The 27884-nt window shown below is 42.6% G+C and overlaps 1 protein-coding gene across 1 annotated transcript in view; it reads right to left on the minus strand.

The window, feature by feature from the left end:
• Nucleotides 1-10: 10 nt before the first annotated feature.
• Nucleotides 11-27884, minus strand: part of RGS22 (regulator of G protein signaling 22) — a 74734-nt gene continuing 46860 nt past the window's right edge. The window contains exons 19-27 of the mRNA XM_075705074.1: nucleotides 27249-27407; nucleotides 25357-25416; nucleotides 23176-23337; nucleotides 20050-20229; nucleotides 18343-18504; nucleotides 14506-14613; nucleotides 13302-13404; nucleotides 11357-11466; nucleotides 11-121 (exon numbers count right to left, since the gene is read on the minus strand). Coding sequence (XP_075561189.1) covers nucleotides 11-121; nucleotides 11357-11466; nucleotides 13302-13404; nucleotides 14506-14613; nucleotides 18343-18504; nucleotides 20050-20229; nucleotides 23176-23337; nucleotides 25357-25416; nucleotides 27249-27407 — 1155 coding nt within the window. The remainder of the gene's footprint in view (nucleotides 122-11356; nucleotides 11467-13301; nucleotides 13405-14505; nucleotides 14614-18342; nucleotides 18505-20049; nucleotides 20230-23175; nucleotides 23338-25356; nucleotides 25417-27248; nucleotides 27408-27884) is intronic.

Consider the following 27884-nt stretch of genomic DNA (forward strand, 5'->3'; position numbering starts at 1 on the left):
CTTTACTAAATCACCGGTAGAAATCAAAATGTGTGAGTTCATTAGCAGGTAGGTAGAAAGTGTAGACTTTGGTGTTTTCTATTGATCCAGTGTGCTGGACTGACAGAACCTTATTTGAAGGCTACGTAATAAGAGGAAAAATAAAAAACTATATAGCAATACCATGTGGCTTCTGATTTGGGAACTACAATTTAGCCTATTAGACATGGACCTGTTCCAAAAGCGCACATTCGAACAATCATGCATGAAGGAGTTAGAAACACAGATGTGAATTATAACTCTCTGAAATCCTGGGAATGCTCCAAATCAGGCCATTAGAGGTAGGTTTGAACTGTGAGTACAGATCCAGATCTAAAATTTTTGTTCAAACCTGTCTTTCCCTAACTTTTACAGCAACTACCGAATGTATTAAAACCAGCAATGTTCCATAAGCTTAAAAAAAAAAAATACCAGTTAACCCCATGTTAGCTGTATTCAGACATGATTCACAATGACTGACTAAAAGCATTTCTATAAAAAGGCAGTAACAAAAATCATCAGTTGAATGTAATAGGACAGTTTAACCAGGTCAAATTCAAGGTGGATTACTGCAGCTCCATTGGACACATACAGCTGCACAGTGATCAGTTTGGCCCGGTATTTAACATGAGAAACATAAATAATTTAAGGATTTTCTTTTCCAAGTTTGGGACAGAACTTTGAAACATCTGGTCTCTTTTCAATCATTTTTAAACACGCACAAGCTCAAGCTCTTTTCAATCACTTTTACACACATACAAGTCAATAGTTTTGACTAGAGCAATAGTGTTGGGTGGGATTGAGGCTGGCCGTTTCAGAAGCGTACAAGTGGTAGAGGCTAGAAGATGTCCCCAGGTCTGTTAATGCTGTCTACAGCTAAAGGCACAGAAGGAGCAATGAAGGGACACCTGCCATTTTTCAGTACTCTCAACAGCAGGAAACTGAGGGTCCCACATTTACAAAAATACCCAGTTCATTGATGCTTTTATCTGTAGACTTCATTAATGCAGGTTTCTCTTTTTTTTCAAGTCAAGCGCATTTGCAAAGTGAGTCACAATGATTCTTCTCGTGTAAAAGATGTAGAAGGTGTGGCACAAACCAGTCTGGCCTTGGCCACCCGGTACGGTATAGTAAGAGAACCAATAACAGACAAAGTGGGTCTGCTGAATCTGGTCTACTGCTGTGTGTGCAAAGCACCTCTCTTCATTGCTGATCTCAGTGCCTGGTGATTAAATACTAGATTTCCACACTTTGAAAGGGACAAAGGAATCCACAGCTCAGTCTAAGACCGTTCGCCATTAATAGTACCTTAAGAAACAGCCACTAAAAAGAGATCATGAGGAGTACGGATGCAATGACAGAGCAGCACTGTACGGACACAAATGAGAAAGTATTTTGCCCCTTTTTAAATGGCCTGGTGACTGCCTTAACCACTCTGGTAAACTATTCTAAGTGTGCACCTTAATAACATCCAGCATCTCATAGTCTGATACTTTGTGTCACGCAGTAGCAGGAGAGAAGTAAAAGCAAAATGCATAAAGCCCCTTCCTGACGTGCGTAGTCACAGCTTGTGTTGATATCAAAAGTATTCGAATGAGCAACTTCAGGACTGCACCCTCAAAGATTATAAAATGTTTTCATAAACATGCCAGGTCTGATGAGAGAAAAGTGAAATACACAGTAATAGCATCTAAGTGTAAATATTTATGAATCCAAATGACAGCTTAAAAAAAGTTCCAAAATAGTCCCAGTATATTGCATTACTTGGAAGTAAACAACAAAAGTAAGTCTGAATTAATATGATTGGATTATGTATTTTGAATGCCACTAAAGCATAAATCCACCCAGAAGAGTTTCTAGGCTTGCAGGTTTCTAAAAAGAGTATTGTTTTTATTGCCTGTAGCAGCACTCCACAGCTGTTCTGCTGTAGACTTCTGAAAGTCCCAAAGTATATGTAGTTAAAATAAACCAGCAATAAAGTTTTAGTTATCTAAAAGGAGAGGTGCTAGGGTTGTTGAGTAAAACTTTTCTAGCCCTTTAAAACTGCTGAGCTCACATAGGTGGTAGATCAGCAACCTGAGAGAGACTAGCTCTCAAGAACAAGATAAAAAGGCAATAGCAGTGCAAGCTTTCTGAAGTGATAATAGAGTCATCATTTAGAACAATAACGTTTCGTTAGTCGCTATACCTGTTCAGTTCTCAGGCTATCTGCTGGAACTGCCCATAGTCATTGCTTCATCCCTTGGGATGAGACTAAAACCAATATTCCATTTCAGATGTATCACCAAATAGCAGTTATGGGGTATCTGCTATTGCATCATAGAAGGCTTTGGGTTGGAAGGGACCTTTAGAGGTCATCTAGCCCAACCTCCCTGCAGTGAGCAGGGACAGCTTTAACCAGATCAGGTTGCTCAGAGCCCCGTCCAACCTGACCTTGAATGTTGCCAGGGATGGGGCCTCCACTGCCTCCCTGGGCAACCTGTTCCAGCGCTTGACCACCCTCATTGCAAAAAACTTCTTTCTAATGTCTAGTCTAAATCTATTCTTCTTTAGTTTAAATCCGTTATTCCTTGTTCTGTCACAACAGGCCTTGCTAAAAAGATTCTCCCCATCCTTCCTGTAGGCCCCCTTTAAGTACTGGAAGGACGCAATAAGGTCTCCTCGCAGCCTTCTCTTCTCCAGGCTGAACAACCCCAACTCTCTCAGCCTGGCCTCATAGGAGAGGTGCTCCAGCCCTCGGATCATTTTGGTGGCCCTCCTCTGGACCCGCTCCAGCAGGTCCATGTCCTTCTTGTGCTGAGGGCTCCAGAGCTGGACGCAGTACTCCAGGTGGGGTCTCACCAGAGCAGAGTAGAGGGGCAGAATCACCTCCCTCGACCTGCTGGCCACGCTTCTCTTGATGCAGCCCAGGATACGGTTGGCTTTCTGGGCTGCAAGCGCACATTGCCGGCTCATGTCCAGCTTTTCATCCACCAGTACCCCCAAGTCGTTCTCCACAGGACTAGTAACCCAGAAATTAAAGGGTCCCTATCCATATCTCTTAATATATTCCCTGTCGAATTGCTCAATATTTCTTTAAAATCAACACATAAAATGGGCATAATGATATGACATGTATTTTAGCATTACTAATACACGTGATCCTCCTCAGCTGCATACTAAAGACACGGCCTATAAATGACTGTGCATGCATGTGTATATACACACATATATACATGCATATATATTTCAGTTAACATGGAGACAGAACTGCAAACTTGATTGAGGGTTATCTTTGGTTGGCAGAACTTCGAGTGGATAGAGCCAGTTTGCAAAATTCTACTCACTGACGTACACAAAGTACTTTCTTTTTGTTTTTTAAGTTTGATAGACATGTATGGTATTAATCATAGTAACTGCCTGGGACAGTAGTTTTTGCGTGGGGGCTGGTAAATTTTCATTAACAATTTGGCAAGGCTGGAATGTATTCACAAGGAGTTTTATCATCTGTGACAAATATCAAGATAATATTTTTTATTTTAGAAGTAATCCAAGTATGATTCAAGTCAAAGCTACCAGCATAAGATAAGCATTGTCTACATGTTATTTAACTGTCTCAAAATGCCATGAAGGCAAGAATACAACAAAACAGAAACTGACTGCTGCACTCCAGCATTTGGTTGCGTGCACTGTACTAACCACAGCAGTAGAAGGTGGCCTTTCACGTGTTTTTAGACTGACATACATCACTGAATTTATGGCATTTGATGATTGTTCTTTGCCTTTCACATTAATGAGTGGTAGGCCACACAGTACCACATGTGCTCTGCTCACTACAAGATGCGACATTCCACCCTCCTCAGACGTACTGAGCATTATAGTTTAGTGCATCTGTAAAATTTGGGAAAACATGGAAAACAGGGACAAGAATTTTATGTTTTACTCCCTTGTGGCTTCCACCCAAGACATCTTTTTCAGGTAATGTCACACGAGCAAACACCCAAACACAGAAGGAATGGACATAAGCGTGAAGCAAACTCTGTCTCTGAACTGTGGGGAAAGTAGGAACTGAACCAATGATCTCCCTTGCTCCTGCTGCGAGGATGTATGAGCAGGGCAGCTATATCCATAAAAGAGAGTGTCTTTCTTCCCTGCCAGCCTGTCTGACGCAACTCCCAATGGAAATCCCATACAATTCCTGGTCATTGTGTCAAGAGTGAAAAAGAAAGACTATTAGTTGTCCTTAGCTGTCATTCCTCACTGAGGAGGAAAGCACTCATGAATGGTCCTTAGCAGTATGATCTAGAGCTCCAAGTGAAGGACCTTTACTTCTGACAACTGAGAGAGGGCTGCATGGCTCATTCTTCTTGTCCAAGAGGCTGGGAGGGGTAACAGAAGACGATCCCATCCTGAACTCAGGGGTAGTCCTTGGGAACTCAGCAAGCTGGAGCTCACTGATCTGCCTTCCTCTTACATGCATTACACACATGTAGAGAAGAATGGAGTCAACAACTTTGTGGCTGGGGACTGGTGTTTAAAGTGGTCTGAAAAATGTGGAGAGTTCTACATCATCCTGTCCCCTGCCTAGCAGTTAATTCTGCCCCTGCCCCCTCTTAACTCCCCAATTAATCCTTTGGCCCTAGTCCCAACATCAACTCTGCCCCAATTCTTTTAAAAACTCTTAAAATTGTAAAAAGAAGCAAGAAAGTAGGGAGAGCTACACAAGAGCTATGAGCTCCTGCCACCTTCTGGTGAGTAATGCCTTGGGAGGAATGATGTTTTACAAAAGTTCTCAATCACATCGGTGTCCTGACGTATTTTAAGCCTTTCTTGCGGATCAAAACTCAGAAATGAGGCAGGTGTACTTTGGACCAGGAACGAGGCTGGATTGGTAGCAAACCACAACAGGGTTTGATTTTATGATAGTTCAGACACCTCATGAGTTACCCTTGATGAATAGAAGTTGCATGACTTGCAATACTGAGAGCTTAGTGTGCCAAGACACACTGCTTCAGGGCTGTCAGTTCAATGCAGTGTTTTACTTATTTATTAGGTCAGGCACTGAAGAACTGGGTTTGATTATAAGATCTTTAGGACCAAGACCGCCTAGCTGTTTGTACCATGCATATTTCAGTGGAATCTTGCTCTGATTTGAGCCTCAAAGTGTACTATTAAACAAATGAGTAACACAGGAGTCAGTATCACAGTCATGTTGATATGGAACACATTGGAAGATGTTTCTTTTCTACCCTTGACTGATGTCCCATGGTTCTTAATAATATTCCAAGTTGTCATCTTTGCTCTGGAAACCTGGCATGCACATTATTTTTGCGTCTCCTGCCCACCTCCATTGAATGTCTCTGCAGTCCCTTCCTCAGAGAGGTTTTAATCTGCCTGCAAAAGGTAACAGAATGTCATTGCTGTGTTGCAGCCAGTTGAAAGAGTCAGAACAGTTCTTCAATAAATGCATCAAAAAGAGAGAAACAAAGTGTGGTTGGGTTGGCCCTCACTAGCAGTCAGACTCCCACCCAGCTGCTCACTCACTCAGCACCCCCCACACACCCCTCAACAGGACAAGGGAGAAAAGAGGAAAAAAAGGAAAGAGAAAAGAGAAAGCTTGTGGGTCAAGGTAAAGACAGGGAGATTGCTTACCAATTACTGTTGCAGACAAAACAGACTTGAATTCGGGAAATTAATTTATTGCCAATTAGAATAAACCATTACTGATTTGGGTAGTGGGGGGAAAAAAAAAAAACAAGAAAAAGAAGAAACTAACATTTACACGCTTAGAGAAAACACCTTTCTTCCACATTTCCCAGGTTCAAGTTCACTCCAAGCACCTCTCCTCCCCTCCTTATCGCCACAGGTTACACCCAGTCCCTTCAGTGAGGCAACGGGCAGCCCCTTCTTCCTTCTCACCCTTTTCCTCTGCTGCAGTGTGGGTCCTCCACAGGCTGCAGGGAATATCTGCTCCACCACAGAGCCCCCCCTCCCCACTCCTCTGGCCTTGGTGTTCCCTCTGTTGTTTTTCACTCTTTTTATTCCATCCTCCTCTCTCTGTCTTTCTTTACTCTTTCTTAAATATGTTTCCCCGAGGTGCCACCATCTTGGATGAGGGGCTCAGCTGTGACCTGTGATGGGTCCACTGGAGATGGCTGTGTCCGGCATGGGGCAGCCCTGGCCTCTCCTCTCAGAGGCCGCCGCTGCCAGCACCCGGGCATTTATACCCAATACACAAGGTGTGACCTCCTCTGTAACAAAGTGGAGACAAGGTGTCTCATCAAGAGCAGTGGGTGGGTTTTATAGCTATCTCACCCCACCAGCGGAGTGATCAGATCATTGCAGAGGGCATAATGGAGGAGAACCACCAGAGGGTCATGATGGAAGAAGAGGAAACCACCCAAAGTCAGTGGGAACGCTTGAGCTGTTGGGAGGGAAATTGAGCTATTGGCAGGCAAATTTCCAGTGGTGTTGGAGAGCTGGCTGCAACTGAAGCTGGTGGGAGAGACCTCTCTAACCGCTTAAGACCTCTGCTTTCTCATTGTGTTTGCCTGTGCCACAGCCTGATGCCTGGTAGGAATGCAGCTCTCAGGTTTTGAATAACACAGTGGGCCAGGGACCGCTGGGCTGGGCTGCAGCAAAGACTGCAGCTAGCTTGTAGGCCCTCTTTGAGCACTGGACCCAGCTGGAGGTTTCTCAGCTACGGGGGCCAAAGCACCTGCGCAAGGACTCCCCACACTGATATAGCTGTGTGTGAAGCAGAACGGCAGTACAAAAAAGCATAAATCTACACCAGAAGAGTTGCCAAGACCACAAAGACCTACCGCCCACATTACTACCACCTCAACAAGGAAGACAGGATGGGTCATAGTCATAGGAGACTCCCTCCTGAGGGGAACGGCGGGTCCAATATGCCGGGTGGACCCTTCTCATAGGGAAGTCTGCTCCCTGCCAGGAGCCCGGGTCAGAGATATCACCAGGAGACTTCCCAGCCTGGTACGGCCCTCAGACTACTACCCCTTACTGCTCTTCCACGTGGGTGGTGACGAAGTTGCAGTGCACAGCCCAAGGGTGATTAAAAGAGACTTCAGGGCCTTGGGATGCTTAGTGAGGGAATCGGGGGCACAGGTCATCTTTTCCTCCCTCCTTCCAGTTGTGGGAGGTGACATTGGTAGGAACAGGCGGATCCAATCTCTTAACACATGGCTCCGAGGCTGGTGCCACCATCACAACTTTGGGTTCTTCGACAATGGGACGGCCTACATGGCACCAGGCTTGCTGGCGACAAATGGGAGCCACCTTTCTCAAAGGGGAAAGAGGGTCTTTGCACAGGAGCTTGCGGGGTTCATTGACAGGGCTTTAAACTAGATGTGAAGGGGGAGGGGGAACGTACCAGGCTTGCCTGTGACAAGCTGTGGGACGGTACACAATGGTTAGAGGGACGGGGTACTACTGTGAGCCCTCAACCTGTTGCCCAGAGGCATGATGGGGACACTGCAGCACAGTTGAAGTCTGGCAGAGATGAGCCGGGGGCTCCTGAGATAGTTAGAGCTCACAAGGAAACCTTCGTGAAACACCCCGAGGGAAATAAGGGATGTTCCACTAAGAAGGTGACACGGCCAACAGCCCAGATGAAATGCCTCTACACGAACGCACGCAGCATGGGGAACAAACAGGAGGAGCTGGAAGCTGCTGTGCTGCTAGACAGCTACAACCTGATTGCCATAACTGAAACCTGGTGGGACAAATCCCACGACTGGAATGTGGCTATTGATGGCTACAGGCTCTTCAGAAGGGACAGGCAAGGAAGGAGGGGTGGAGGCGTTGCCCTCTACGTAAAGAAATCAATACAGTGTGAAGCACTGTCCCTGAAGAATAGCCACGAGCAGGTTGAAAACTTATGGGTAAGAGTCAGAGACAGAGGCAACAAAGGGAACCTTGTGGTTGGTGTCTACTACAGGTCGCCTGATCAAGGGGAGCCTGCTGACGAAGCCTTCTTCCTCCAGCTCTGGGAGGCTTCGCTCTTGCAGACTCTTGTCCTGCTGGGGGACTTCAACCACCCTGACATTTGCTGGAAAAGCAACACGGCGAGCTGTAGGCAATCCAGGAGATTCCTGGAATGCATAGACGACAAATTCCTAAGCCAGGTAATAGACACACCTACCCGAGGGGACGCGATACTGGATCTGATGGTGACCAATGCAACTGAGCTCATTGGTGATGTCAAGACTGGAGGCAGCTTGGGCTGCAGTGATCACGCATTGGTGGAGTTCACACTCCTGAGGGACATGGGAAAAGTGAGGAGTACAGTCAGGACCCTAAATTTTAGGAAACAAACTTCCAGCTCTTCAAGGAGTTAGTCAGAAGGACCCCCTGGGAGACAGTCCTCAGGGACAGGGGAACGGAACAAAGTTGGCAGATCTTTAAGGACACCTTCCATAGAGCACAAGAGCTATCAGTCCCCAAGTGTAAAAAGTCAGGCAAGGATGGGAAGAGACCAGCATGGCTGAATCGAGACCTGCTGGTCAAACTAAAGAGTAAGAGGGAACTGCACAGGCAGTGGAAGCAGGGACAGGTGTCCTGGGGGGAATACAGGGAAAAGGCCCGGTTGTGTAGGGAGGAGGTCAGGAAGGCCAAGGCGAGGATGGAGCTGAATTTGGCAAGGGATATAAAGAATAACAAGAAGGGCTTCTACAGGTATATCAACCAGAAAAGGAAGGTTAAAGAAAGCGTACCCCCCTTGATGAACAAGAAAAGCAAACTTGTATCAACGGACGAGGAGAAGGCTGAGGTATTCAACAACTTCTTTGCCTCGGTCTTCACCGGCAACTTTTCTCCTCACCCCTCCCGAATCGATGGACCAAAAGATGGGGACCAGGGGGGTAAAGCCCCTCCCACTGTAAGGGAAGATCAGGTTCGAGACCACCTGAAGAACCTCAATGTACACAAGACTATGGGACCTGATGAGATGCATCCCAGAGTCCTGAGGGAATTGGCTGATGTAGTTGCCAAGCCACTCTCCATGATATTTGAAAAGTCATGGCAGTCCAGTGAAGTGCCTGCTGACTGGAAAAAGGGGAATGTTGTGCCAATTTTTAAAAAGGGAAGAAAGGAGGACCCTGGGACCTATCGACCTGTCAGCCTCACCTCTGTGCCTGGGAAGATCATGGAGCAGATCCTCCTAGAAGATATGCTCAAGCACATGGAGGACAGGGAGGTGATTCGACATAGCCAGCACGGCTTCACCAAGGGCAAGTCCTGCCTGACCAACCTAGTGGCTTTCTATGAAGGAGTAACTGCATTGGTTGACAAGGGAAAAGCAATGGATGTCATCTACTTGGATTTCTGTAAAGCGTTCGACACAGTCCCCCACAACATCCTTCTCTCTAAATTGGAGAGATATGGGTTTGATGGGTGGACTGTTCGGTGGATAAGGAATTGGCTGGATGGTTGCATCCAGAGGGTCGTGGTCAATGGCTCGATGTCCACATGGAGACCGGTGACAAGTGGGGTCCCTCAGGGGTCCGTACTGGGACCGGTGCTATTTAACATCTTCATCAATGACACAGGCAGTGGGATCGAGTGCACCCTCAGCAAGTTTGCAGACGACACCAAGCTGAGTGGTGCGGTTGACACACCAGGAGGACGAGATGTCATCCACAGGGACCTGGACAAGCTGGAGAGGCGGGCCTGTGTGAACCTCGTGAGGTTCAACAAGGCCAAGTGCAAGGTCCTGCACCTGGGATGGGGCAACCCCCAGTATCAGTACAGGCTGGGGGATGAAGAGATTGAGAGCAGCCCTGCGGAGAAGGACTTGGGGGTACTGGTGGATGAAAAGCTGGACATGAACTGGCAATGTGCACTTGCAGCCCAGAAAGCCAACCGTATCCTGGGCTGCATCAAGAGAAGCGTGGCCAGCAGGTTGAGGGAGGTGATTCTGCCCCTCTACTCTGCTCTGGTGAGACCCCACCTGGAGTACTGCGTCCAGCTCTGGGGCCCTCAGCACAAGAAGGACATGGACCTGCTGGAGCGGGTCCAGAGGAGGGCCACCAAAATGATCCAAGGGCTGGAACACCTCTCCTCTGAGGCCAGGCTGAAAGAGTTGGGATTGTTCAGCCTGGAGAAGAGAAGGCTGCGAGGAGACCTTATTGCGGCCTTCCAGTACTTAAAGGGGGCCTACAGGAAAGATGGGGAGAATCTTTTTAATAAGGCCTGTTGTGACAGAACAAGGAATAACGGATTTAAACTAAAGAAGAATAGATTTAGACTAGACATTAGAAAGAAGTTTTTTGCAATGAAGGTGGTCAAGCACTGGAACAGGTTGCCCAGAGAGGTGGTAGAGGCCCCATCCCTGGCAACATTCAAGGTCAGGTTGGACGGGGCTCTGAGCAACCTGATCTAGTTAAAGCTGTCCCTGCTCACTGCAGGGGGGTTGGGCTAGATGACCTCTAAAGGTCCCTTCCAACCCAAAGCATTCTATGATTCTATGATGATTCTATGATAAATGTATGAAATACAGTAACACCTGCAGAGGTGCGTAAGGTCCAAGGCAACTGGATGACTTTAACTTCAACTAGAGGAGGTGGTAAGAGGGCAGAAAGAGAAAGTGAGGGGAGACCAAGGAATGCTGCAGTTTTCTTTGAAGCCACATACAGAAAACGCTGCCACAGGAAGAGTGTGTTGTGGGAAGTTCACTGGGAAGTCTAGGAGGGCTAGCGAGGGCAGGACACCAACTTGCCTAAAATAGCAGTGTTGAAGTACAGGATTAGAAGAAGAAGGAGGAGCAGAGAAGGAAGGGGAGCAATAGTCCAAGTTCTATTAATTTTTTTAAGTCCATCTAATTTCAGCATAGACTTAAAAAAAAGAAACCAAAACAAAACAAAACCTCCAGGGGATTCTTCCATCTAGGAACTCAAGCTTTGAAGCAAAATCTGTTTTTCTGTCTTTATCAGATCTCTTTGCTGTCCCACTTCTTTCTCCCATTTTAATATTTAATTGGCTTCAGCAGAGATGATCTATTGCTAGTTCTGTGTCAAGCTCTTGCCAGTAACTCCATGGGGTCTGAGCTTCCTCCAGTCATCTCATGCTCCTATTTAAAATATTTTAACTGGAAGGCTTAGATAACTGCATTTCAGAGACTACCATTTTGCAACAAAATTCCATCTGGTCAACATTAGGTCCACTAACCATGGTTGAAGTGAAAAATAATCTTGCTTTCATGTGAAGGCTGCACAGCTTCAGTTAAGCGTGATTTGGAGTGGGATAACTTGCTACTAATGACCATCAGCACTGACAGCAGGAAAACTAGCTTTTAAGAATCCAAATTTCAAAGCACACTTGTTGGCAGTCTGGTACTCACTTTCTGTTTCTTGGGAAGATTTGAGTGTTTCTCCAAAATCACACTACTCTTTGGAGAAATGGTGGATTTTTCAGAGTTTCCAGGCTTTGGGAAGGACATAGACGAGGTACCTGCATATGGAAAGAAAATTAAAATTATGAGAAACTGAAAGGGTTTATATTACATAGTGCTATTGCAAGCCCTACTGCTAAATTTGGGAAGCTGGCAGCTCATGGCTTGGACGGGCGTACTCTTCACTGGGTAAAAAACTGGTTGGGTGGCCAAGCCCAGAGAGTAGTGGTGAATGGAGTTAAGTCCAGTTGGTGACCGGTCACGAACGGTGTTCCCCAGGACTCTGTTCTGGGGCCAGCCTTGTTCAATATCTTTATCAATGATCTGGATGAGGGGATCGCGTGCGCCCTCAGTAAATTTGCAGATGACACCAAGTTGGGTGGGAGTGTCGATCTGCTGGAGGGTAGGATGGCCCTGCAGAGGGACCTGGACAGGCTGGACCAATGGGCCAAGGCCAACTGTATGAGGTTGAACAAGGCCAAGTGCCAGGTCCTGCACTTGGGTCACAACAACCGCATGCAATGCTACAGGCTTGGGGAAGAGTGGCTGGAAAGCTGCCTGGCTGAAAAGGACCTGGGGCTGTTGGTTGACAGCCAGCTGAACATGAGCCAGCAGTGTGCCCGGGTGGCCAAGAAGGCCAACAGCATCCTGGCTTGTGTCAGGGATAGTGTGGCCAGCAGGAGCAGGAAAGTGATTGTCCCCCTGTACTTGGCACTGGTAAGGCCACACCTGGAATCCTGTGTCCAGTTTTGGGCCCCTCAATACAAGAAAGACATTGAGGTGCTGGAGCATGTCCAGAGAAGGGCAACAAAGCTGGTGAAGGGTCTGGAGCACAGGTCTTATGAGGAGCAGCTGAGGGAACTGGGGTTGTTTAGCCTGGAGAAGAGGAGGCTGAGGGGAGACCTTATCACTCCCTACAACTGCCTGAAAGGAGGTTGTAGTGAGGTGGGTGTTGGTCTCTTCTCCCAGGTAACAAGTGATAGGACGAGAGGAAATGGGCTCAAGCTGCGCCAGGGGAGGTTTAGATTGGATATTAGGAAAAATTTCTTCATGGAAAGGGTAGTCAAGCATTGGAACAGGCTGCCCGGAGAGGTGGTGGAGTCCCCATCCCTGGAAGTGCTCAAAAAATGGGTAGATGTGGCACTTCAGGACATGGTTTAGTGGGCATGGTGGTGTTGGGTTGATGGTTGGACTGATGATCTTAGAGATCCTTTCCAATCTTATTGATTCCTCATTTTTACTTTCATTATAAATAATCCATCCACCAAGCCAGGAAACATGAAATTGCTACTCTACCCTTAACTGGTTTAGTGTTGGACTTGGTAATGTTATGTTAATGGTTGGACTGGATGATCTTAAAGATCTTTTCCAACCTAAACGATTCTATGATTCTATAAATGGAGTTATTTAATGAACAAACAGGTCATAATATCCTTGGGGAAGACCTAAGAGGATCTTCACGGCTGAAACAAGGGTGAAGCAATGTCTCTTACATCCCCCGAAAGCATACTGACAAACTGGTGAGAAAAAAGTTTCATCTCTCTGGTTGTACATAAGTTGATGAAGTGCAAGAAGCCAGGGAGGTGAAATATGTATGTGAACCAAATAGGATTGCCATGTCACTCTGCAGAATGAAGAAATGGCTATATTCCTCTCTGCAGTAGTATCTGTGCAGTAAAGGCAATACTGGTACCCTGCAACTTTCACTTTCCCTTTCTTATAAAACTTATTACTCACAAGTGTGGTGCAGAGAGCAACTCCCTTGCAGACAGCATAAGAGAGGCAGAGGTTTATGTATGCAACTCCAAAGGAGAGCAAACAAAGTCCTTATACTGAGAGAATTTCACCTAAGCTATAAGCTTGCCCTCCGAAACTACAGAGCTTGGTTAACAACCTGTAAAGAATGATGATGAGTTTCTCTCCAGATCTTCTTGCATTTTAAGGAGTATTCTTTCCTGCTCCAAGGCTTCTATGTACTTGGAATAGGACCAGGAAGCCTGCAAGAACCATTAAAAAACATCAGCCTCCAGACCATATCACTGGTAGTTCCTGGTCCATTTCAACAGTGAGACAAAAAAATTGTTTATGTTATATCCCTGTTATTGAATAATCACAATTATTAAGAAGAGAAGTTTTGTCATAATAATACTGGAATAATGGGAAAAACGGTATTGCTGCAAATAAGCAAATCTCACAACACCATGAAATGCAATTTAAGCAAGTTTGACAGATATGATGTTTGCATTCATCTATTCTCCATCCCTTTTCTGAGTCCTATTCTCTCTCCTTTTGTCTTCAAAACTTAAATACAGCAGACGCAGACCTTTCCCCTCCCAAAATATCAGTCTTTTGTGCTATCGAGGACTTGATTTTATCTCCCTGCCACATCCTTCCAGTGTGTCCTTTCTCAAATAGTCAAAGGTCTCATTAGCCTCACAGTTCTTTCTGCCTGCCGTCTCCAGCAGAATGCTGCTACCACTAAAGGCAAATCAGCTGGAGTTGTTATCCTTTCCTTTTCTAAGGAACAAATGTTGCTCTTTACATTGGAAGAACTACAGTTCAGGTTCTGTGTAAGTTCTAGGTTACTCTCCAAAATCAGTATGGGAACTGTACTTTTATTTGGCCTTTTTTTTCCTTACAGCTATTTTCTGTCAGATTTACTATTCAAATGCCTAGATTTCCTAAATGTGTTCAGCTTCAGTTTTTGACGTATGAGCAGAACAAAACTCAAGCCTAAACCAAATTCTTTCAGGATATGAATTTTACAAGTAATAAAAAGATTCTTATTCCAGAATTGAACTTCCTTTTCTTCAATTTATCTTTAAATAAAGATTCTGTTTAAATCTACACACCTAAAGGGCTTAATATGTTGTTAGATACTAATACTACTCAGAACCTAAAAAATTAGTAAGTAAAGAAAAAAAATCACCTGTAAGATAGGTAAACTTATAACAGTGAAGTTAATTGTAGAAGAATGAACAGTTATCAAAGAACCATGTGATAGTAGTATTCAATAGCAAACCCCAGCTTCCCATTCTCCCAAGATCATTTTCTCTCTCTTGAATAATGATATCTGTAGCAACATGTTTATTATTCACCTGCCACCCATATCCATTTGAAAATGATGTTGGTCCTCTCTCCACACCAATCTTATCTACTGAAGCACTGCTTGACAGACTGATGAGTTTTGTCTCCACTTCTTTACCCTGCCAATAAGAAGAACTCATAATTAGATGTAAACAATAGTTACTGAGCTAAAGTAAAAAGCAAAGTTTGTGGAAGCAAAAATTGTCACTGGAAACAAGGTAGTGTCATATGCAGTAATGTTTTGTAATGCCCAGTTTCATAATTCATCATGTTGGGCATAATAAAAAATAGCAGAAGATACTGCTTTTTTAAAGCATTTCTTTGTCCTAACAGAAGTTTTCTGACCTCTACACTCCTGCAGACTGTCTTGCTTTCAGATTCAATACCTGCTCCAAAATATAGCTAAGTGAGAGGGCAGACCTGCAACAAAATGTGTTTTAAGGACAGAGAGGCCATTGTGATCCTCTGATTTGGCCTGAGGTATAAATGTAGAACACAGGATTTCTCCTGATTAATTCTAGCTTGGTCCTGTAGCTGTGAATGAATTACAGTATACATGTTAGGCAGACAGGCAATCTCATTTAAAATATTTACAGTGAAGGACAAGGCATTGTAACCCTTGGTGAACCATTCTAGTGATTAACTATTTGTCATTTTCGTGTTTCAGTGTTTTATTAAGGCGGCCCCTTTGCACATTCGGTCTGATGATCCCAAAACTCTTTATGAACATTAATCAATGTTCATATTTAACCTCACATAATTAACCCCACAACATCCCCATGAAGCAATTAATATGTATCCCATTTGCAAATGAGAAAGTGAGAAAAAAAGAGAGGTCAAATGGTTCCCAAAGTCACTCAGAAAATCCCTGAAGGGTCTGGAAAAGGATCAGAATATCCTACATCCTTGCTGCCAAGGCGCCTTTTCCTTCCTTATCATCCCCACTGTCCTATGGACCCATCATCTATAAAAGTGACTTTTGCGTATAGAAATTCCCAGGCAGTGTGGTTTTTATCTTCTCTCCAGAAGCAGGCTTACTAACTTCTGTGGCACACTCAATTGATGGAACAGGGAAGCCAAAGCAAATACAGAAATAGTGTGTATACTAATATACTACAGTTTATGTTTGCTAGCTTTCTCAATGAGAATGGTGAATTAAATGGGGTCTTTAATAATGTCTTCTCATAATAAATTAGGCAATGTTACAGCAATGTCATATCCCATGACATTACACCAGTTACAAATAAATAAGCTTCTGCTGAGAAGCTTAAAGAGAGATGAGGGAAACATGGAAAAGGAAAATTAATGCTTACAGTTTTACCTTTCTCTGCTAAGAGCATGGGAAGAGTAAGTACAGATTTACAGTGTAAGTTAAAAATACTTTGTACACTTGAAAGCAAAATATCTAGAATCTATTTTGGAAATAAAATGCAGTTATCATACAACAAATTACAAATTCTGGCATCAAGGAAGTCTAAAAAAGTGACTAATGATATTTTTTAAAGTATGTGGCATGTGCATCTAGCAGATAACAAAGGAACAGATCCATGGATGGGCCGAAGATGAGCCCATATACCTGTGCCACGCTAAGGGCAAATATGTGAAAACAGAGAAGGAAACCATACTCTCCTAAGGCAGTATCTTTTGAAACAACTGTCTCAGCTCAATACTGAAGCAAGCATATTATGTTGAATGTTCAAGCTTACTTCACCCTGTACCTACCCATCCGTGCCTTCTAGACACTAAGCTTGAAAGAGGTCTCTGCATTATACAGTGCTTGCATGTCAGCCACTCCTCCCCTGCACTGAGCTCATTGCCAGGAAGCCTTCAATAGGATTTGCCCCATAAATAACAAATAGGCGCACACAAAAATTATTGAGATAGTCAAATAATATGAAGTCATGGGTCATTGTCCAGTGAAAACCTCCTTGTCTGCCCATTTTTTCCATTATACTACATAAAAGTCCAACTCTTATCCAGTCAGTTCAGAAAGTGAGGTGACCCCAGGGTCACCTCAAATTTGTGAGACGGGAGAAAGTAAAATTCCTCCTCCAGGACCATGACATATTTGACATATAAACCCAAACCAGCAACTGATGGGGGGCGGGGGGGGGGGGGGGGGGAATATATCTAAGAAAAAAATATCATTTATAACCCTTGCCAGAGCTTTCCTCTCCTTCAGCGCGAGCCTGGTGGGGCAGACGAGCAGAGACATTATTTTAAATGCCACAAATCATCACCTTCTACAAGCTGCCAAGTGAATCTGCTATCGCTTATGTTGGATGAACCTTATCAGTATCCTTCAGGGATACTGAATCATTTGAATAGTCACGTTGTCACTGAGGGGACAGAAATCTCAGGCAAGAGAACAAGGAACAGCAAATTCTTTAAACAATAATAGAGGGGGGAAAGGGTTTCAAAAACTTATCTGTTCCACCTATTCTTTCAAGAGATTTTAAAAGGTAACTGGTTTACTGATAATTTTTTGTGGGAAGAATAGTCTGCAGACTGTTTACTGAACTGCATTCTCTGCCCGTCACTTTCTAAAATTTCTTACGCTATTTCCCATCTTAGAAGGGTAATTCACCTTTCCCATTTGTTCCCCATAAAAGTTAGGCTTTTGCCCTCCTGGCCAAGATTTGCTCTTTACTTCCTTGGTCTTAATCAGAAATCTTATAGACAGGCAACAAACAGATGGAAAAAATAAGTCTGTGAAAACGCAAAAGTGCATTACTTTGAAATATTGCATTCTTGCGCTGTAAGTATTGCCAATGGCCTTGCCAGACATATCTGTACAGAGGCAACGTGCTTTGGAGAAAGGAACATGAGTTCTTGGATTTTAGACTTCACTTGACATTGGTCTGTGACCTTGAGTAATGCTTCACTGGTCCTCAGTTTTCTTGTGTCTAAAAGAGGGTAACAATGTGTACATGTTCTTATGGGCATATATGTCTTTATCTGTCCAGGTACTCATGTGGTTCTCATCATGACCAGTATCTCAACACATGTGTACATGGTATTTAAAATATGTAAAGGTCTTTTAATGCTACTTATGATATTTTGCAAGTCCAATAATTTCTCTGCCCTTAAAGGAATGTTCTCTCCTCAAAGCTGGCCAAACAATTACATTTTGTAAAAAATAAACTTTTGCAAAGCCTATAATCAATAGAAAAAAAATCCATTATATTTTAATAACAAAATTCCAAGAAAAACAATTTTACAAGCAAGCATTCCGCTGTAGAGGTCACAGTTCTGTTAATGCACTGAAACTGTCTGGAAACTCATTGTGAACAGTCTAACAATTTCCCTGTCAAAGCTGAGAAATATTCAAGAAAAGACAAAGGCTATACAAAGCAATTAGCACATAAAGATTTTTAAAAATAATGTGCAGACTTTTCAAATGCTCCTTGTGACAAATAGATATGAAATCTGGTTTGGTTTTGTTTTGCTTTCAACAGTGACCCAGGACTGTAAATTCTAAAATAGGACAGTACATACCGAAAGTGAAAACAGGTCTGCAGTTACCCGTTGTACACATGGACTGTACATAGATCTTTTTTTTTTAAATTCAGCCCTCGTTTTTGCTCTTCTCTTGGCACAAAGGATGACTAAAATACATTTTTCCCTCTGCTTAATGAAAGGAGTATTCCATTGACTCATCTGCTTCAAGTTAAACGTATGTATATGCACTGGCAGGATTGGGAACTGATCGCCCTAGGACCGGGTCACATGTGAAGCTTGAATTCTAACAATAAGATTTCGGTAGCTTTGGATCAGGCTGAGAAAGGTATTCGAATTCATGTGTGTTTGCTCATGAAAGAGTTTTTATGTGGTTTGTCAGCTGTCACCTGAAACTTTGTGAGCCTTACCTCTGCTGTTTTGCCTTCCTTCTTTCTCATCTTTTTTCCTTTTTTTCTCTCCAAGGCAAGTAGAATTTTGTCACTAGACAAATTGCTTCGAAACTTACAAAATTTTGGCCAAAATTTAAACAGAAGAGCAAAAATAGTCATCTGCACAGAAAGAAAAGCAAGTCAATCTTGACCATATTAAGAAAACAGAGTTTGCTGTAAAAGAAAATGTAGTTTACCATGAGAATGAAATAACTATTTCTTTTTGAATACACAGCCTTGTTCCTCCCACGTACCGTGTCCTGACATTTCAGCCCAGCTTTGCTCGGCACATGCTTTTCATCAGTGTGTTTATTACTGGTGAGAAATCTTCCTAAAACACAGTTAAAAGGCACTTTCTTTTTTTATATTTCCCTAAACAATTGTTTGCATTAATGAAAACATCCATCATTTTTTACAAGTATTCCTGATAAAATATACACCAGTAGAATTGCTTTTGCACCACTGTTCCGCTCAAGTATTTCAAATATTCAGTTCATTAGGGAGAGGGGTTTTTTTCCCTCCTTAAGAGAAAGGAAATACTTTTTTGCCTCTGGAAAGGCTCTTAAACCACATTACAGATCTATGAGCAAATCTTGGATAATTTTTAAATGATATAATCTCTCACAGGGTCTTTTTTGAACTAGAATAAGAAAAACAATTTTAGAAAAGCAAACAGAGGGGCTCAGTGAATTCTGTTGCTGCACGTACTAAGGCTCACATTTTTCAATTTATTTAGGTGTTTAATTCTCATTGAGAAACTTGGCTTCAAAGGAGCCGAGCATGCTCAGCACCTCACTGCTTCTGGCTCAACAGACTTGAAAGTGACATGTGAGTCACTGTCATGTTCCAGTCACAGCTTTTTGGCCAAGTTCTTCCCTTGGTTTTGCGCCACATTTCTGGAGTTCACTGGGTTTTACACAGGCTGAAATGAGACTTCTTATTTCACCTAGGACCTATATGAACCCTTTTCTCTGACAAACCGTTCATCTTTTGTGATCCAAACACTTTATGGACTCACAGTTGATGTTTAAAGGTGTTGGTGGCAATTTTATAGGAAAAGAGGAACTAGCTTTTTTGGGTTTAGAAGATAAGTCAGAGAAGATAGTAATGACAAATAAGAAAATAGTCTGTAGTAAAGGTTCACAAATCGCTGTTCAGTCTGATTAGTACAAAGATCAGAGAGAAAATTGTCTACAGCCATTTAATACAGAGTTTCTGTAATAGAGAAAGACATTCAGTAAGTTAAGCTGTCTGTGCTTTACTCACATCTGCATTTTTTTCATAACCTACAAAAACTACAAACTTTCTAACTACAAATTACTTCTCTGACATTAACCAAGTGGTAAAGAACAAGCAATTAAAAACATAGACAGAATTCATTTCTACTGCCAGAATTCCTAATGCAGACCTGGATAACACTTTTCCAGGATCAGCTAGCTGTCAGAGATTGTCCAGTTTATTGAGCAGTAAATATCTGAAGCCTGTCTGTCATCTCCACCATACAGTCTTCATTGAAATGCATGACTGTAGTGCTCTCCTTCGTGCCCTACATAAGCAGGCTTATGTATGGAGTCCAAATTGTCACATAAGCAACAAAGACTGTCCTTAAAATCAGACACACAGACTCTAGTCAGATCTGTTACAGAGATTCTCCCAGCTTCTTACCTGTGCTTCTCTAAAAATGTAAGGTCCTAGTTCTTTCTTGTGCTCCAGAATCTTCTTTGCTTGTTCAGCTGGGATGTCAATCTGCAAAGCTGGGGGTACAGCGGAATTAATAAAGCAGTCAATAATAGCTGTGATCTTTTTTTGGACTGTGACATCATCACAATGAGAATGGCACAAGTCCTGAAAGACAAAAACCAGCATTTTCAGTCAATGGTGAGAGAGATGCAAGACCCTTTACAGGGGCCCAGTGATCAAAGAGTAATAGTCATACAAAAATAATTATACAATAGATTTCTTCAGTATGTAGGACAAAATCCTTATAGCAAATGTGCATGGTCAAAGACATATTTAAGACATGAGTAGGACTTCTGGTTTGCAAATGCAGATATATAGCAATCACTGCTTTTAGGTGATAATCTCTGCCTGCGTGTTCTGATGGAACAGGATAGTTTTTATCCTGCTTTCAGTCTAAGTATATTACGGGCAAATAAGAGGCATTTCTGAAAAGAGAAACACATCTGTGTGTGTGAAATGCAGTTTTTCACAATGAGCCTGCTATGACTAGCATAGCCATGGTAACTAAAAGACAAAGAAATGCTCTAAATGCTTCAAGAAAAGAGGGGAATTATTTAGAAGGTACAAGGTATTATAAGCAGGAATGTTGGCACAAGAGGGGACAATTTCAGCTACCAGTACAATCTTCCATTCATGAAATCTTCTAGTTTCCCCATTCATTAAGATTTTCTGGTTTCCCAAAACCTCAGTGTTTGAAATAACTGTGCAGAACAAAATACAAAACTTACAAGGGTGAGATCTCAAAGAAACACCGGGGGTTTTCTACTTTTTTTAATGTGATCCTATTGTTCTTGTAAAACCTGTTATTACTGTGTTTTCACACTATGACGATGCTACCATTGGACTTTGACAGGAAGAAAAAATAATTCAAAGAACTTCCTTCAAATTCTTTGAAAGACAAACTTTCCATCTATCTGTAAACATCAAGAAATTTCTATAACACTAGGAGATTATCACATGTATCTACTAAAGACACAATGAGCACTCTAGAGAATTTTCAGGAAGAGAGCTCTCTCAATGAAGAATGTGCATTTAGTTTTGGTATAGGAGGCTGGATATTTACTTTGCAAAGAAATTAAAAACAGGGCTTTTAACCAGAAATGTGGTATGTGAAAGAGCTGGCTTGTTTTATTATGAATAGTTTTTAGTTTTGTGAAGGAAAAGAAGAATGATAACAGCTACAATGAAGAAAGTAAAGCAATGCAGAAACATATTCAGTATATCCTAAGAATATATTATGGCTTCCTTCACTCATCTAGCATAGAAGAAAAGGCAGAGAGCTATAGTAAGAGGGAAGACAAACAAGCCATGTGATATGAAGGGGGATGAGACACGAGCATAGAGGAACAGATGGAAATGATCCACAGAGTTATAGTTCTTCATATTTGTTAAAAAAAAAATTTTTTTTTTTGTTTTTTGATTGTCCCAAGATGTGCCGCCAGCCCGATGGGTTACGAGGAGCAATGCAGTCATGGACTCCTAGAAGGAGTTCTGTCTAAACTGATGGCATGATAGGGCTCAGACAATACAAGTATGCACTGTGCAAAGTGCTGCCCACGTCTTTGGCAATATTCCTCCAGTTCAGCCTGACCCACAACACTCCTACTACTCCAGCCCTTTGCTTCTATAAAGAGCATCAACTGCCAACCATGACAAATCACATGCATGCAGAAATATGGTCAGATTGTACTTTTTCTTGATAAGAAGACAAATAAAATTAACATAAACGAAGGAGAGGGGGTGGGACATAAAACAGTGAAGGCTTTCTTCAGAGAGCAGATCCACAAAGAAAACAGTCTAAACTACACTCCACATTAATTTGCAGAAAGTTTCCGTGTCCTGCACAATGTAGCAAATCTGAAAAAACATCAAATATTTTGGGAAGGATTTATGTCGTGGAACCTCAGGTGCCTTCATGTCAAGTTTCTAGTCCAAGCTAGTCACTCTGTAACCAAAAGAGAGACAGCAGCAGCCCCAGAGAGCATTTCATCCGATGATTCCTCACTTGGGGATCAGAGACTCTGTGAGGAGGGGAGATTGCCCCCTTGAAACAGAGGAGCTTCAGCTTCTAAAGCAGACCCCAAATTCAAATGAGTAAAATTAAACAGTGAAAATACACCCACATGCCTGCAGCAGGGTCTCCAAGGGCTACTGCAGCATCCACTGTGTTTACCTCCTAATTTCTGAGCATGTTAGCTAACCTCATGCTCCCTGCCTGCCATGTGCACACAGGCTATGTTCAGGACCCCAGGAGGGGCTCTGCACTCTGGTAGCGCTTTTGCATCAGCAGTATCCCAGAGGCAAAAGGAACGAGGAACAAGTGAAAGACCCGTGGTGCCCCTGCATTCAGTCCAGGGTGCTATTAGGAGGCTGCGGTGTGATTTAAAGGCTCACTCCAGAGTTTTCCCATTGTGTTTCACCCCACACAGCAGCAATTTCACAAAGGGATGTGTATTTGGGAGAGAAGCAATCCCTGCTGACCTTCCCCATCACATTTCACCTTGGCCACATTCTCAGCTGCAGTCAAATGTGACTGTACAGACTGCAAGGGAGCTGGGGTCTGCATTGTACATGTAAGATTTTTAGATAGATACTATCTTTACATCTGTATATGTGATTGAATTTAAAAGTTTTCTCTGATTTTTGAGGGATTATCAAATTCAGCAATAATCTTATTATTTAACAGTATGTGACTATAAAGACAGAATGAACATTTTAGTGCTTGCATATTTTCTACTGCTTAATGGACATATACCAAAATCTGGGCATTAGCTAGTTACTAGTGTCCCTTTAGAGACTCAGAAGAATGTTACAGTTTGAAGAAGCATAAAGAAATAAAGGGATAATACATTCAAGTCATTAAAAATAGCTACCATTAAGAAGTGAGGATTTTCATTGAAGAAAAAACAGTTTAAACAGTGAAAGAGGTTTTACTATGAACAAGAAAATGCCTAGAGATATTCTTGTTAAAATTCTCCTAATATGCAGTAATGGATGCATTTGCTTACAAATAGTAAATGATATTCTCCTTGCTCCATTTTATCACCATACCTTATACTTCTGTACCTCTTGCCAAAAAAGCACTCCATTTTCCAGTAGGTCTCCCTTCAGTGACACAAAGCGTTGAAACTGATTTGCTGTCACTGGATTCAACAGCACTTTGCGGAAAGCAATTATTTCACTAGATGAAGAAACCCATTTATTGTCCACATGCTGTCAAAAAGAAGAAATAAATGCACCAAATAAACTTTGTTTCAAAAAGCAATAACAAAGGCATTAGTTAGCGTAAGCTGTCTGATTCTTATCTTTGCACTGACCCTAACTTTCAGTAGTTTATGAGTTTATGACATGGATACAATAGAATGTGGCAAGGTTTCATTTCTTTCTTTCCTTCTTTTTTCTTTTTTTTTTTTTTCCAGTTTGGTTTGGGCAACATTTTTTTGGAAGACGTGATGGGAGAGGAAACGACTGACAATGATTTAGACCATATGACTACATACTATAAAGTATGGAAACAGCTATTGTTATTGATTATGGCAACAGGCTACTTTTCTAGAGAACAGTTTGAGTTTTGTGCAAACAAACAACAAAGAAAAAGGAACAGACAAACCACATAGCTTAAAGTTGTAAAATGCTTCTGACAGGGATCTCACCAACAAAATGAGCTTTGAAATGTGTTGCCATGATCACCAACAGAAGCCGGAGAGTTTGCTCTCTGTGGAATAAAGCTGCCAATAGTAAAATAGAATTTAAAGTCATCGAGACATTTTGGAAATCCTCTTGCCACAAAGCACAGAGCGGTAGGCAGCCAGGAAAGGGTGGAGAAAGAAAGATGGCTTATGCAGGGACAGTTTGTTTGAAACGAAGTTCAGGCTGGCCTGCCTTCCTGAACAAACAGTTCTTGTGCTGTCACTGAGGAGCAAGCCAACCCCCCCCCCCAACTTTATTATCAGATGGATGAATGAAAACTGTCTTCTAACAGTGGTATAAAACTCTTTAAAGTCCTGGAGGGATGGAGTGCTGTTCAGTGGTCAGCATGGGACAGAAACAGTTTTAATTGCTGCAGACAGTCCTGGAACTCTAACCTGATTCTAAGCAGAAAGTCTTTCTGCAGCTTCTGTTAAAAACAGGGATTCACTCTGTCCTGCCGCAGAGCCTGCCAGGGATGAGAGCCTACCCTTGTGAGAGGGTGGGTGGTGGTTGTCCAAAGCGTCCTTTGGTGAGAATAAAGTCAGCTCAACTTAGTAAGGTGGCATCTTCTCAGCCCTCTTCCAGTTCTCCAAACACGTTCTATCCCCCGTGTCCAGGACTTAGGCAACTTTTGGGAAAAATTATTTCTGGGGCATACTCATAAAGGGAAGAACAATACATTGCTCCCACTCCTATACTAATACATGAACACTGCTTATTTTATGGGTCAACAACCTTGAAGCAGAACATGGAAAATAACCATCTTCCTGACAAACAGACAAAGGGAAAACTCAGTTAACAGAACCCACATGCACTTTGGATCCCTTCTGAGCTAATGGTTTGTATGGATAATTGGTGACCGGGTCTCCGGTTTGATTTCAACAGACAATAAAAGTTCAACTGAATAAATGTACACAACTTGTATGTTGGCAATCACAAAGAGTTCACTGCTCTTCAAGAGCTACAAACTGGCAAACATCTGATGAAATGTATTATTACAAAGGTTTAAGATGTTTAAAATTGATATTATCTCAGTACTGTAAGATTAAAATACAATTCTAAATGAAACAGATACTGTGAGATATGATTAAACCTGCCCACTCCACTGCATACTTCACATTCCCTTTTGTGTCTGCACGTAATCCACTCGCAATAATAAATAAACTACCAGATGCTGGAATGAACAGCTTGTCCCAATAAGTCCACTGCATGCAAAATACAGATAAATGTGAATTAAAGGTACAATACCAGTTTGAGGAGGGTTAAGAGTGCTCCAAAGCCTGGGACAAGAGAATGTTTTTTTCAATTACGACCTCTCTAGCCAGGAAGGGAGAGAAATTTACCGTGAACATCCAGCAGGGAGCTAAATTCACCAGTAATGTGAGTAATCAGTCCACTGTAGCCAATACAATCATGCCTTCTTTTGACAGCATTACATTTGGGCCTCACACTGTCAGCAGGGAAATTGTAAAGGATATGCAAGGTCCAAACAGAAAAGACAGTGAAACTGCAGACGCAAGAGACACAGTAAACTTCACTTGCCTTCCACATCCTAGCTGTCTTCTTTTTTTGGCATGGAAGATCTTCAGTTATGTCCCTTACCTAAGGTTGAACAAAAGATTATAACTGTATTTTTTAACTCTTTTTGTTTCATATTCAGCCCTCCAGTGATTGAGACCACAGTGGTAGAATAGTTGATATATCTTCATTTGGATCTTTATACCTGAAACTTGATGTGGACCCACACTGAATGCCATCCCTTGTTCAGCTATAAATGAGCACGTGCTCATTAAGACTGGGGAATTAGAGAAGACAAGAGGCAATGGCAGGCAAACTGCACTCTTGCACTGGTTTACCTTACCCATAACGTTCTGAGTGACCACTTATGTTGGGAACAGATTTTGGGCTATAATTCTTTTTTTTTTAATGAAATGTTTTTAGTTTCAGAAATATCAGAAATACAGGCTTGATCCTGCAGCTTCTTTGTAGCAAAAATACACCTCAAATCAAGGGCAGATTTTCTGAATAAGGACTACATGGCATGCCCACAGTGTTTGGTCACTGTGAAATATGAAGCCAAGTGGAGAATGTCATCTGGTTTCATTTCTTCTAAAATACATTCTTCAAAGGACCTTTTCATCCTCTGCATTTGCAGTAAGAAAGAGAAAAGAGCAGTCAGACATAAATGGAAAAGGAAAAGACCGAAAGCTCATTAGAAGTATGTATTTCCTGTAAACTGTTTATTGGAGTTGAATACAGCATTTCCCAAACTGCATGGGCTACTCTCCCTGCCAGCACAGTGCAGCAGGTGCAAGAGGAGGCATGATCTAGCTTCCAGACCTGGAAGCAGCTTAGCCTTATTGCATGGTTTTGTGCCACAGCTCGTAAAGGAGGCAGAGTTCAGCTAAAAAAAGGGCAGAGGGTTAGGAAATTTTGCTTTAACATAATCATTAGTAAAATTACAATTTGCCTTATCAGAACCTATGGTTTTCAGATTGCTTAGTGCTCTGAATCAATTAAAAGGATCCAGTTCAAATGCACATCTGACAACACTTCTGACAACCTTCTTGGTGTTAAAAAGATCACTGAAAACAAGTTTTATGAATCAATGCAGTCTGCCTATGTGTCTGCTTGGTGGAACTGTCAAGTTTCCTTCTACTATGACGTTCACATTTCAGAGCTTTTGTGGAAGTGCAAAAAAACAAGTCTTTTTTGCATCTGTCACCAGCAGGATGATCTCCCTACGCAGATCCCAGTCAAAGGCACTCTCATAAAAGGCAGATGTTAGCTCTGCCCATTCCCCAGTCTTTCTAATGAGCCAGCAGGAGTGAAAGGCTTCTCGTTCCCAGTTTTCTGGCAACTTTCTGAAGTAACCAATTGGAAGCAAGGCTTGTGGCAGTTAGCCTCACCACTCAGCAGAATTTCACAACTCCTGGAGTCATTTTTACGGGCACTGTAGCTCCAGATGGGAGAATATGGACAGCATGAGAGAGAGAGAGGGGCGGGGGGGAATACAGTGTGGGAAGCCCACTCATTTGCTTGTGTTCTTGGCCCCTTGGGCAAATCCTTTACACAAAACAGCATTTCTTATGTATGCAAGTGTATGGCTAGGGCAGAATGGCATATGGAGAGTGCAGCACTACAGCAAAGATTAGTTTACTCCCCTGGCAGCCTGGCTGGCAGCAGAGCTAACACCACCTCCTTCAGATTTAGGATCTAACAATAATACTGTCAGCCAGACTAAGCCTTCAAAGGAACTGCCTTCACAATTATCAAGATAAATGCTTCAACCTGTACACACTAGAGCATCTCTTTCAATGTAAACTGAATGTGAGTTGCGGGCTGCTTTTCCTCCGAACCATTTTATCCCAATGGTAAATTATGAGCCAAACAAAAAACAATGCTGGATGTGTTGCTGCTGTTAAAAAAATTACCTTTGCTTGTCCCTCCGCCCCATGGTGCTCATCTGCCAGGAACAATGGCAGCCATTGTTCTTCTAATCTCTTCTGGACGCATTGCTGAATTTCTAGCAGAACCACTGCCGAAAGTCGATCATGAAGTATTTGTCCCCATCCTCCACCTGAATGCATTAGCTAAGCAATCCAAATACAATAACACATGACATAAACTTTTGTGTATACCAAAAGTCCTTTATCTCTCTACATCCTTGATTTAGCAAAGCATGGGCTTAACTGTAAGCAAAGCATTTAATGCATGCTTACCCAAGGCTCACATGTACTTTTCATAAAAGGGAACAGATTACATTTGTCCCTACCTATAATAGAATACAGACTCTGGCAAATAATACTCCAGCTTGACCGAGTAAATTTCCTAAGTATCAAGATATATCAGAGCTCAGACTTGCTGTCTGTGGCTTTACTGACATACTAAAATAGAAAGCTGGAACAAGTCATTCTGCCTGAAAGCCATTTTTACACTTTTTTCTGAGCTGTGTTGTGCATGCTCTGGCTGCGGCCTCAGATCAGGATTTAAGAGAGATGTTCTGTAAGGACAGGGGAGGAAGAGCCTGAACAGGAAGGAGCGGATGCCCACAACCAGAACAGGACCAG

The sequence above is a fragment of the Pelecanus crispus genome, chromosome 2, assembly GCF_030463565.1.
Source record: "Pelecanus crispus isolate bPelCri1 chromosome 2, bPelCri1.pri, whole genome shotgun sequence".
Taxonomy (NCBI): domain Eukaryota; kingdom Metazoa; phylum Chordata; class Aves; order Pelecaniformes; family Pelecanidae; genus Pelecanus; species Pelecanus crispus.